Source organism: Muntiacus reevesi, chromosome 8, assembly GCF_963930625.1.
Source record: "Muntiacus reevesi chromosome 8, mMunRee1.1, whole genome shotgun sequence".
NCBI classification, from domain to species: domain Eukaryota; kingdom Metazoa; phylum Chordata; class Mammalia; order Artiodactyla; family Cervidae; genus Muntiacus; species Muntiacus reevesi.
The window spans coordinates 47388628-47401055 of record NC_089256.1 but is presented as its reverse complement, the minus strand read 5'-3'; the positions used below and the strand labels follow the sequence as shown (position 1 = coordinate 47401055).

At 44.7% G+C, this 12428-nt stretch overlaps 1 protein-coding gene across 12 annotated transcripts in view; it reads right to left on the bottom strand.

Annotated features, from left to right (window-relative positions):
- Positions 1-12428, bottom strand: part of KALRN (kalirin RhoGEF kinase) — a 678650-nt gene that overhangs the window by 378230 nt on the left and 287992 nt on the right. For all 12 annotated transcript variants that reach the window (XM_065943374.1, XM_065943379.1, XM_065943376.1 and 9 more), the window contains exons 7-9: positions 12150-12341; positions 8423-8554; positions 4986-5216 (exon numbers count right to left, since the gene is read on the bottom strand). In XM_065943374.1, coding sequence (XP_065799446.1) covers positions 4986-5216; positions 8423-8554; positions 12150-12341 — 555 coding nt within the window. The remainder of the gene's footprint in view (positions 1-4985; positions 5217-8422; positions 8555-12149; positions 12342-12428) is intronic.

Here is a 12428-nt window from a genome sequence, read left to right as displayed (position 1 = left end):
CAAAAGCCAGATAGACACACGCCATTCATACATCCTTAGGTACATATGTCTTCTCTCAGGCCAGGGACCCCCAACTCCTAGTACAGGGCCTTGCACACAGGTGTTTCAAAACACTCTACCAATTTATCCTTGCACCACAGGCAAGGGGAAGAAGAAAAGGAGGTAGAATAAGACAGCTTACAGAGATACTCATGACAGTTACTCTGGCTATGAAAAAATGGAATAGAGTTTGCATCTATCAGAAAGATCAAGACTAGCTACTCCTTGTTCTTCTCAACAAAATTAGGTCTATCTGGGCTCGAAAGGAGCCCATGATGGAAAGATAAGTTGGCTGATAGTGTTGTGAAATGCTCCTTTGGCTATTGCTTAGTAGGGAATGGCAATACTCCAGTATTCTTGCCTGGGAAATACCATAGACAAAGGAGCCTGGCAAGCTACAGTCCATGGGGTTGCAGAGTTGGACACAACTGAGGACTGACACTTTCGCCTTCACTTTTAGTACTGTTCTACTCTACACTGGAAAAACAGTAGCACTGAAAATTATTCCACTAGCAATACTACGGCAGGTGTGCCCTATTCATGCATTTCTGTATCTTAATGAACCCAAGTTCCAGTTTGATCCTCAGAGACTTATTTTCACTGCCTCCAAGCCCAGAGGGGAAGAAAATGGTAAAAGGACACCTGTTGGGACCCAAAGAACAGCTAGCACAGAGATAATGTGTCAGGCCAATTCTGGGTACATAATGTTTAAATGAAATCTTGTTTTCACCAGTGTCTATCTTGATTTTAACCTCTCTGCTTTACTCCGTGCTTTGGACAAGGTAATCCTGCTTGGGAAAAGACCATCCCCCAGAAATGGCAATGAGACAAGGAGTCAGGCACAGGGAAAGCTTGGCTGGCTCCCCCTCCTCTCTCCACAAGCAGGAGACCCTGTCTCTTTCTCTTCTGTCTCTGCCCCACCTTCCTCTTTCTCTTTCTCCTCCCAGCCCATGTATGTCTGTTTCTCTGATCTCTGTTTTTAAATCTATCCTTTTCTTTCCCACCCCCCACAGCCCCTGTCTCTCCTTTCTCTCCCTGTTCCAGGGTGTGTATGTGTGTGTCTGTCTTTCTTCTCTCTCTATTAGGTTGTATGTATCCCTCCTGTCTCTCTTCTGTTCTCCTCTGTCCACCAGGCTCCTTTCTTGTGTGACTTTTCTGTAGGATACCTGGACTGGGAGCCAGAAGACTTAGTTTCTGGCCCTGGAACTACCATTAACTAGCTGTGTGGTTATGACCAAGTTGCTTTACATCTCTGGGCCTCAGTTTCTTTGGCCTATAGTAGGTGAGACTGGGTGCTCTTTCAGGTCCCTGGCAGTTCTGAGATTTTCATCACTGAGTGCAATGAAACTCAACAGACCCACGAAGCAGTTGCTGTTGTAGAAACAAAGGAATCAGGCTGGGGCTTCCCAATAGCACAAGCGACAGGGGACACCCAAGTACTACTCAAAGGGGATGTGACTAAACCCAGGCAATACTGCTGGAGAATCTACTACATGCTGGGCAGGCACTGCGCTTGCACCTCATTCAGTCCGAAAAGACAGGTATGCGATGTTTCCTATTTTAGGGCGAGAAACCTGAAGCACCAGGAGTAAAGTCACTTGCCCAAGGTCCCATGGCCAAGACTTGTCAGAACAGGATATAAACTCAGGCTGTCTGGCTCCAGAGCCCATGCTTTTTATCCACAATGCTATGCTGCCCTAGCCATTGATGCTTACTCACAAGCTTCCCACTTAGGCTGTAGAGTAAATATCTCTCAACCCCAAATGTGCTCAGGAGTCTTGGATCCAGACTATATGGTTAATCAATTCTCTCCTCTTTCAGGATACCAACTCTGACTTCTTGCACCTCAGCCTGTCCCATTAATACTTGATTGCTATGCACCTGCCTGGCACGCTCAGGTAGTATGGACCTTTCTATTTTCAAGTGTGTATCTTTTGTTGCCTTTCTATCTAAGCAGGCATCTTGCCAGAACCTAGTGCAGCGCTGGGCTCCCTGCCCAGGCCCACACTTGCTGAATAGCTGATGGTCACCAAGATGCTTTGTAGCACTAATGTTATGTCCCTGAGTCCTCTGCCTGGGGCTGTAAGTAAATATCTGGGACCCTTCAGACTTTCACAATTCCTGCATGCAGACCCCAGCTACTCACTGGCAACTACTGAATGGGCTGGGAGGGAGGGTTAGATGATGTTCAAGTCATAGAAGCAGAAACTGGGGTTTCTGCTCAAGTCAGCAAATATTAAAAGAACTCTAGCTTTATGCCAGGTGGCTAAGAGTTATAAGGGGCACAGAGAAGCAGCAGTCATGCCTTCTGCTCTCAAGGAGATACTGGAACAGAAGAGATGAAAAAATGCAAAATAAAAAATGATAAATATATAAAATTTCAATAGCACTTTGACTTTTGCGTTAAATTATTTTTTATGTATGTGGATGCATGCATGCATGCATGCCAAGTCACTTCAGTCATGTCTGACACTCTGCGACCTTATGGAACGTAGCCCACCAGGTTCCTCTGTTCATGGTATTCTCCAGGCAAGAATACTGGAGGGGGTTGCCATGCCCCCTCCTCCAGGGGATCTTCCTGACCCAGGGATCGAACTCAAGTCTTCTATTCCTCCTGCAGTGGCAGATGGGTTCTTTACCACTAGTGCCACCTGGGAAGTATATATACATATATAATTAAATATAATTGTAGGAGCACAGAGAAGGGAAACTATTTGTCCCAATCTGACTCTGAAAACTAGGACAGGCTCCTGCATGGCTTGGAAATGGGAGACCAAAATTCAAGTTTGTCACTGGAACCACTGAGTTCATCATGTCCAGTGACCTCTGAAGCACCAGCTCAGACACTGATCAGACGCTGATGGTTGCTGGGTGTCAGGAAGCAACTGAGACCCATCACAAAGTAGTAGCCCTTGTTTATCACATTCATCTTTGCGTATCTGCCCCAGTGTCAGACATTTGGTGAGTGAGAGTGAGTGGGACAATGGCTGAATGATATCATGTCTTTAGAAGTCACATTCACATGTCCAGAAAACAACAATGGGATTAACCACCCTGGGGGATTCAGTTCTCACGGAAAATCCAAACCCCCTTACTTCTACCTCATAATCTTATTGCTTTTGTTGAGTGCCAACAATGTGATTCACTGATGGAGGTGAACTGATAGGGTCTCCATTCCAGAGATGCTCTCATTTCTAACAGCATGATGTAGAACAGTCACCAGTGTAGCTTTGTTATACTTCCCCCTAGCTGTAGTGTAGATGTCAGGGTGGCCACAAAATAGTCCGATAATTGCTATTTCCAGACAGTCTGTGTCTAGATACCGCCCTCCTAATGGGGATGTCTTTCCCCACCCTCCTCACAGCCCTCTGCCCCTCTCCAGCATCTATCCTACACCATCCAACAACCATGAAAACAGCAGGAAGGCAATGAGCACACCAAGGAAGCTGCATAATCCATGGTACAGAAATCTCCAAAAGTCACTCAAAGTTCACTGAAACAGTAACGTCCCCTCTGTGTGCTTCTGGAGGCTGGCACCTAACTCTGTCTCATTCACAGACCAACCCTGTGGTCTTCTGTGCTCAGAGATGAACAATTCCAGACAGCAGGAGCAGACAACTAGAGCATTTGCTTTTCCATTCCCAGCAAACCCCACAAGGGTTTCAGAGCCTGGACCAGCACATCAGCAGTTCCCATCTCTCCCGAGACTAAAGTGTCACCTCTGAAGACTCCTCACTGCCCTAGTTGGGGGGCGGGGGCTGCAAAGGAGTTAGGGCAACCCAAGAATATGGGACACTTCTGGAGGCCTGTCCACTCCTGGGACTGACTGCATGGTGGTGACCCAACACACAGAGGGTGTCACAGCCCCTGATAGGATGCCCTGCTCTCCCTCCAACCTGTCTTCTTCTCAGGGTTACCCAGTGTAAGATCTTCCTAACAACAGCTGTAAGGGGAACCAGCATTCCAAAGACACATCCAGTTAGCTTTCAATTTTCCACGTATATTTTAATATACTTTTCGACTATATTTGGTCAATATCACAGGAGGTGTAGAAGGAGAGTGAAACGCTATTTTATGTGCAAAATCCTGAAATGATGAGGTGGCCACAGAAAAAGTTTGAGAACATGACTGCTCCCACCCCTGCCTCTTGCTGTGAACCAGCAGGGAAATGATACTAAATCTTAACTCTCATCTCTAGTTCCCAAGCACCCCCTGCTCCAGCTATTAGTCCTCAGAGAAAGGCTCCTAGGGGTACCCAAAGAGACAGACAAAGGAAGTATGAGGAGAAAAGAATGGGTCATTTCATCCAAAAGAGTATTTGTGGCAAGGCTATCCTTTTATAGTTAGAAAATAACCATTTCTTTACTCTTTGTGGTAAAGAATAAAAGTTATGACTATTATAATAATGCAAGAAACAGATTAAGCCAGAAGTAACCTCTAATTACAGAACACACAATTATCAACAGCCCATTTTTTAAATCTGGTTTCCCAAGTTCAAGCTTGCCAAAGAATCCCCTAAAGGCTCTGCACCCCACTACACCCCAGCTCCAGCAGGCCACCTGTATCCCTGGTTGAGAAGCGAGCTGGCTGGGGGTCCAGCCCTGACAGTACTCAGATAACCCCCCAGACCCAGAGCTGTCTAAAAAGTTCATGCCTGGGGGGATGGTCAAGCTTTCCCCAAAGAAAACAGTCATGACTGCAAAGAATTGCTATTTCTCAGATTGAGCCTCCCTTCCCAACCCCAGGCCAGGTCTGTAGAGCTGCTTAAGTGAGAAGCATCAGTGAACAAGTCTGGATGGTATAGGAGGGGGTGGGGGCTGCTGGGGGCTGGACTGCCCTCTTCTGTCCATAAATCAGGCACCCCCAGGCCTGATCACCTAGGTGAGGGACTCAGGCACGCCTGCTTGGTCTGTGAGAGACGCCGGGACGGGGGAGCAGCGTGGTACCTGCTGGACATCCTGCTGGAAGACGCAGAGCTGCAGGCGCTGGTGCAGCCGCACCTTGCGGTGCTGCCAGATGCTCTCAAGCCGCCGCTGGTGGTGCAGCACCTCGTGCACCACATCCAGCACCTGGTGCACCGCCTTGGAGTAGTTGGCTGTGGCTGTGAGGGACTCGGAGTTCCCGGGACTCAGGGGCCGCTGCAGCACGTCCAGCAGTGCTTTGCCGTCCTGGCTGACCTGTAAGACGAGAAAGGTCAAGTCGAAGGAGAAGGGGGAGAGGAGGTGAGGCAGGGAAAGGCAAGGCAAGCTGTAGGGGCCCCTGGTTGGAACTGAGATTCCCACCCAGATTCATGACAACCGAGGAGTGTGCCACCAGAGCTGACCCAGTGTTCAGCCTGCAGCCTGAGGAAGTGCTGGTGCTGCGGCCATCATCTTCAAGACCCTGAATCAGTGTCTCTCTTTGAATTTCAGTTTTTTCAGGGCAAGTACTCTACCCTGTTTATCTCTCTCCATGCCTAGGACGGTGCCTGACACTTGGTACTTGATAAATATCTTGACTGACTCTCTAACTAGATGAGGCAACAGAACTCCACCTTGGAAAAAAAACCTGAATATAAGTTGTCACCATAAACCCCTCTTCCTCTTCCTTCCTCACCTTCCTCTACCTAGCTCTGAACTTCTAAGTGTGTGACTAGGGGCAAGTTACTTAACCTCTTTGGGCCTCAGCTTCCTTGTGTGTGAGGTAGGGATAGTAATGGCACATAGCTCAAAGAGTTGTGGTAAGGATTAACGAGTTAACACAAGCAGAGCACTTAGAACAGAACCCAGTGTGTAGTACTGGCTACCAAATTCTATCTTTATCATCATCATCATTTCTCTGTCTTACCTTCTTTATTTCCTTGTCATTTTCTTTCTTTTATATTTATCCTTCTTTCACTCTCCTTTTATTCAACCCCCCTTTTTTTTCTCCTGAAAGTGGTAACATCCTTGTCTTTTGAGAACATGCAGAATAAGGGAGGGACCCTTAGATTGTAGACACAACATCCATGCTCCTGGGTTCCCCAAAATTCACCTTCAGTGCTAAAACCAGTGGGAGTGACATTCCCTGTCAATCCTCACCAGATTCCTGGCAATATTTCTAGGAAGTGCCATCATCTGATTGACACTTGTGGCTCTCCAGCGCTTGGCAGAGTATCCAAGGAGCATGTGTCTTTCTAATTTAAAACAGTGATGACTAGGGAATTCATAGGAATTTTAAGACCCCAAATTAATCTGGTTAACAATGAAGTCAAAGTTGACGTAGAGTTAAGACAGTCCTTTCCTTCCAAAAACGTGGCAGAGGGACGTGTGCTCCCACTTTTGGCCTTATGAAGATGAATAGGGAGCTATTTGCTGGGCTTGCAGCTTCCCCTCCCTTACCTGCACATCCTGATAATAGCTTAGCTGGGGGCTCAGAAACACAGAGCCAGTAGTTACTCCCTGTTGATGGAGCCACAGAAGTACATGGAGGACTGTGGCATGATAAAGAAAGGAGAACACATGATTAAGGTGGAGAGTGCAGCTAAGACAGGAGAGAGAGCCTGGCTGGAGGAAAATGACCAATTTTGATGACCAACTCTATCCACCCCATTCTACCATGTTGCCTCCTACAATGTATTGCCAGGAAAGGGAGAGAGGAAGTACCTCATTGATAATTCAGAGACATGAATAAGATACACATTCCGTGGCCAAACCCGGGACAGCTCTCTTCAGGGAATTCTGAGCAATGCTGCCTTTGGACACTGTGCTCTGTCCAGGGCTGGGTGGTTCCAGTTGGAGGGCCAAGTCCTGAAATTCAAGTCAACCCAAGTCCCAGTCCTCTGCCTCACCCCACATGTGCAGGAGGCAGGGGCAGTTCACTGACCTCTAAAGTGGGCTTGAAGGGAGCATCTACATCCCACAGTGCTAGGGCCCGAGAATTAATTGAGAGAAATGCCGTGTCTCTGTATATGATTATAATCACACTCTGAGTGTGATTATACTCTCATTTATATGCTCTATTTTTATACTTTATAAAGAGTAAATTTAGAGATTCTTGACCCACGGGCAGAGGCACAGTTCTGTTCTGAGAGAAAGCCTTGGGCTGTGTGCATTGGAGCTGGTGAGATCAAATTTGGCTCACTAGTTCTCCTCTCTCTGCCTCTTAAAACAATGAAACCAGTTACCTTTTCAGCACTTATTATTGTCAGGCACTGGGCCAAGTGGATTACATGAATTACCTTTACAACTCTTAAAACTACAGGCAGTTGTTATTACTTTCATTTCACAGAGGAAGAAAATGAGTCTTTGGGTGGTTAAGTAACTTGTTTGAGGTCACACGGGTAAGAGAAGGAACCAGGATTCAAATTTCCATTTTGACTGTGGCAAAAAATCTTATTTTCACTCAGAGGCCATTAGTTCTTTGACTTCAACAAGCACCAAACTCACTTGGGTTGAAATTTATTGAAATGGAGGTTCCAGGTCCTACTTACTGACAGTCTGATTCAGCCTGGAATTGAACCCAGGAATCTACACCTTTAACAAGCACCTCAGGTAAGTCTGAGGCAGATGGTTCAGGAACCCACTTTGAGAAACAGTGCCCTAGCTGACCTTTCCCCCAAGAAAATCCATGGGCCAGATGTGAAGACCCTTCCCTCTTCTCATCCAGCTTTCCTGATCAGCCCATCTCTTCACATCCTCAGCCTCTCCCTCAGAGTTCATATCAGTTAACAAACTTACTGGGCTGGGTGTATTCACACACATGCACCTATATACTTCTTTTCCTTTACTTTAACAGGAAGTGTTTCCCCCTTAACTTGTACCATGCTCCCAGTCTTCGATTTTCTAGCAGAAGAGCTGTTTAGTTTGATTTTCACTTCCACAGCAGCTTCTCACTGCTACAAACACTTATCTCCAACCCATGGTGAGTTGTCCTCTGGATCTGTCAGTGAGAAAATTAGCATTTTTTTGATGAGCTGCTTCATAAAAGTGGTGGCAAGGCTGTTCACCATCTAGAAAGCTCCAGAGGAACACAGACTTGCTTTCTTACAGTCCTTCCTCTGACAGTCCAGTCTTCACACACAGGGTGAGGTAGGGACGTGTGTGTGTGTGTGTGTGTGTGTGTGTGTGTGTGTGTGTGTGTGTGTGTGTGTGTGTGTGTGTGTGTGTGTGTGTGTGTGTGTGTGTGTGTGTGCGCGCGCACACATGTACACCAGCGTGGTACCTGCTGATGGCTGCATTTTTCTGCTTCCCGGGCGGAGACCATCATTCACAGATCAAAGATCTTAAAGATGTCTCCAAAAGGAGAAAAATGGCCTCTTTTCTTCTTAGTCCAACCCAGACTATGTCACAGCTCACAGGCTGGCGCTCTTGCCACCCACCCCCATACATAACCAGGACCCGTGGGTGTCCTGTTTGGTTCTCACCTCTGTGTAGGCCTGGGTCACCTGCTCATACAAAGACTGGTGGTGGTGAATCGCCAGCTCCAGGTCCTGCATCTCAGATGGCAGGCCACCTTCGCTGCACATCTTGCACCAGGCATCCACTCCCGACAAGAACTGGAAGGAGATGCCAGCTAGGTCAGTGTGGGAGCACTGGGGGCGGGCAGTGACGGGCACGACAGATACGTTTAAGAAGCATCAGGACTTCTGGAAGCTTTCAGAGACCACTGCAGAAGGTGGAGTTTTTTCTTTAATTCTATAAACACCAACCTCAGGAAAGAAGTCAGACCCAAATACCTATTTAGAAAGTGTAGTTTACACAAAGAAAGATGACTACTATGAAACTGCTGGGGGTGGAAGTTATCTTCATGTTCAGTGGGCTATATCCACTATAAAATACATGTGTGAAAACAGTTCACTAAATTACATGTGTACATGAGAGATGCTTATCCTGTGCATGCTCACACATGAAAGGCAACATATAACAAAACGGGATATTTACACACATAAGCTTTACAAGGTGGATATCGAGCTGTGAAGAGGAGCAAAGAACGCCTCATAAATGCCCATTCAGGACCCCAGGGAACTTGCAGAGACCATTCCTACAGGGGGTGGAGATTAACACTCAATAAGATTCCTGCTGTTGGGTCAGAACCCCAAGGGGCTGGCAGGGAGAGGGTAGATTAAGGACAGACTGTACTGTGTCTAGAGTGACTCCTGGGATGTGATATATAGATATAGATCTTGACAGAAATAAAATTATTTAAAAATTAAAATTAACAACTTTGGAAAACTATGGGTCTCCATGCACAAAGGGTGAGCTAACTGAAATCACTCAGATTTATTGGGTGGAAAATACACCTCTAAAATGCAGATAATTCTTCACCTAACAGTCTGGAATGGTTCTGTCTGTGATTCTTCTTGCCTGAGTGCACAGCTCCATTTAAATTAATCGCCTAAATACCTTTTTATCTCATTGCCTAGAACAACCCATCTGAGGACAATAAAGAGCTGCCTAAATAAATGCATTGAAAAAATAGCCTTGAATCCATTGTTTCGTGTGTGTGTGTGTGTGTGTGTGTGTGTGTGTGTGTGTGTGTGTGTGTTTTCCAGCTAAAAAGAAGCATGGTTTATGAGTTTCCCTGAAGGACTGGCAATCTTGAGAAATTGCATTTAAAAAATGGATACAAATAAAATTTCTTCTCATCCAAAATAATCCAAGTCAGGAAACAGCAAATAAAAGTTGATTCCCCCAGTTACTCTCAATTCGGGTATGTGTTTCTACAACTGCTTGAGTACTCCTCTTGGTGTTGTGTCAGCTTTCAGTCCTTAGCCAGTTGGCTGTGGTGGTTGATTTTTCGTTCTGTATGTTTATATTGCATTAAGCCACCTCCTAACAATTCTGGAAGAGTGCTGGGTATCACCCAGTATCAATCTGCATGTGTTTTCTAATATCTCAGAAGCTGCTTTTCCCCATCAACAACCATTTTACAAAGCAACCTGAAAGTAACTTGATGGTTATATGTCAAACACGGGGGTAGGACCACTTCAAGGCCTTTGGGATTTCTTGGTAACACTCTAACCACAGTCCTATATCAGATCCCACACAATGGTCATCTCAAGGAGAGAAAGAGACAGATAGGGAGGCATTGAATCTCCATTGCCAGTCTGTAGAAATCCTGAACAAAGTTTGAAGTAACAGGGTTAAAGAGAGAATAGGAGATTAGCTGTGGATATTCGCAGCTACTACCACCATTATCATAAAAAATAATAATAAAAGGCTAGATTCCTCTCAATGTGTAGGGTTGCTCTTGACTTACAACACAAGAATTTCAGTCTCTGGGAAGGGCTCAGATAGAATCAGACACATCAGACACAGGGTGGAGGAAATACAAACATACCAGGATAGTATGTTGAACATATACCCACAGTAGTAATGTTTACCACTTAAGAAACACACTAAGCACCTAATGTTCCAATTCTTACAACAGTGCTGTGAGATTTATGATCATCCCCACATTAGAGATGAGCAAACAAGCTCAGAATGTTGAGATGACTTGCCTAAGAGTTAATGATCAGAACCTACATATGTCTGGCATCAAAACCTAGACTCTTTCAATTATTCCATGCTGACTTCCACGTTAGGTGGGTAACAGAGGAAGAGATTTAAGAAATGACCTTGTGTCTGACTCTATATTACCTATGAGCTACCCAAATGTCATACAAAGGAAGAAATTTAGAGGATAAAACCATGGCTTTAATGTTAGACACACTTGATCCCAGATGCCTATAGATTGTTTGATTTTCACAATGGTGTATTAATAAACTTTTAATAACCAGTATAAATATGTGTGTGTGTATACACCCAATATGTTATAAATTTTACTGCTATAAAAGATGTGTAGCACATACATAATTTACAAAGAAACTGCAAATTCAGAAGCATATAGAATGCTTCTTATGATAAATTCCACGCAACAAATTAATTCTCACAGATGCTTCTATCTGTAAATGACAAACTTATATAGTTACAACACAAAAGCTGGTTGGTATTTTAACTTTTGTTAAGGTATAAGACAAAAGTAAAAAACACCTGGAGACGTATGTCAGAATGTTACTCATTCATCAGTGATTTTAAGTGGCTTTTTTGCTGAATGAAATTATATTTTTGAATATCAGAAGAATATTTCCTCAATTTTGTGTTCTATTCACAGTGTAACAGCTCTACACAGAGCACATTTTTACACTAAAACTAAATTTTAAAATATTTCTCTCTCATTTTTTAAAAGATTCTATACAATCAATAAAACAACAAATCAAGCACTGGTTTGTAACACTTGATTATTTTCATGGTGTAAAATGTCTCTCTTGGTCTATTTCAGGCTACCAGTGTGACATCACCAAATGTGGAGCTGGGAGGAGGTGATCAGAAGCACACAATTGTATACTTTTTCCACCATAGACATAAATATTAGAAATAATCTCAAGAACATAGAAAATAATAAGATCTATTGAAGTAATTGAAAATAATGAATTTTGAGTAATAATTACCTTTGTTTTTAATATGACATATTTAAACTTATACAGTTTGAAGTAATGGCTATGTTTAACAACAAGTTCAGTTTTTAAATTTGTGAAAATTTAGCCATTGGCTCTTCCTAAGCTGGTTAGAGTCAGCTCCTATACACCACTGGATCTTAGGCAGATCACTTAATCTCTCTGGGCTTCCCTGCTCCTCTCCATAAAATGGGTTAATAATGTCACTGGCCAATGCCAGTAAGTAAATGGCAATAAATAATAATTATTTCTGTCCACTGTATTATTATTATCCACAGCAAATGCTTCATATAAAATTAGTTTGCCCCTGATAAAACTCAATGATCAGTTTAGTTTCACTCCTTGGTCTATGTTCATGGAATGCAAACTAAGCAGTCAACACACACACACACCAATAAACTAGTAAGCAGAATGTAAACAGGCTCTGGTTCCTTCCTGTTTGAATGTAAGCAAAGTCACTAAGAGTTATCAATGTCTTTCTGTGTATACAGGGGCCATGACAGCAGTAGAACATGGGTTTTGTCACAACTACCCAACAAGGTCTTCAGTGTTTCAAAAAGAGAGGAGGGGCTCTCTACACCTCAGTGTATGTCCTCCCAGTCTGCCCTGACCCTGCCCCACCGACAGCAGCTGCAGCGGCTCCCCCTGGCCTCACCTGCTCAGCCTTCTGATGGAACACAGCAGACATGGCGAGGATGGTGCTGCGTTCATCCAGGGCAGCTGCGAAACTCTTCCATTCCTGGTCTAGCTGCGTGGAGATCTGCTTGATTTGCTGTGAAGCGTAGTGGCCAGCCTCTGAGAGGCGGGAAGCCACAGACATGATGCGGTTGATGTTGACATAGGCATTCTGGGAAGCAAGGGAGAGTGGTGCTTAGTGGGGCAGGCTGAAAAGGCAGCCACAGAGCACTCTGGGGTGGGGAAGTACATAGTGAAG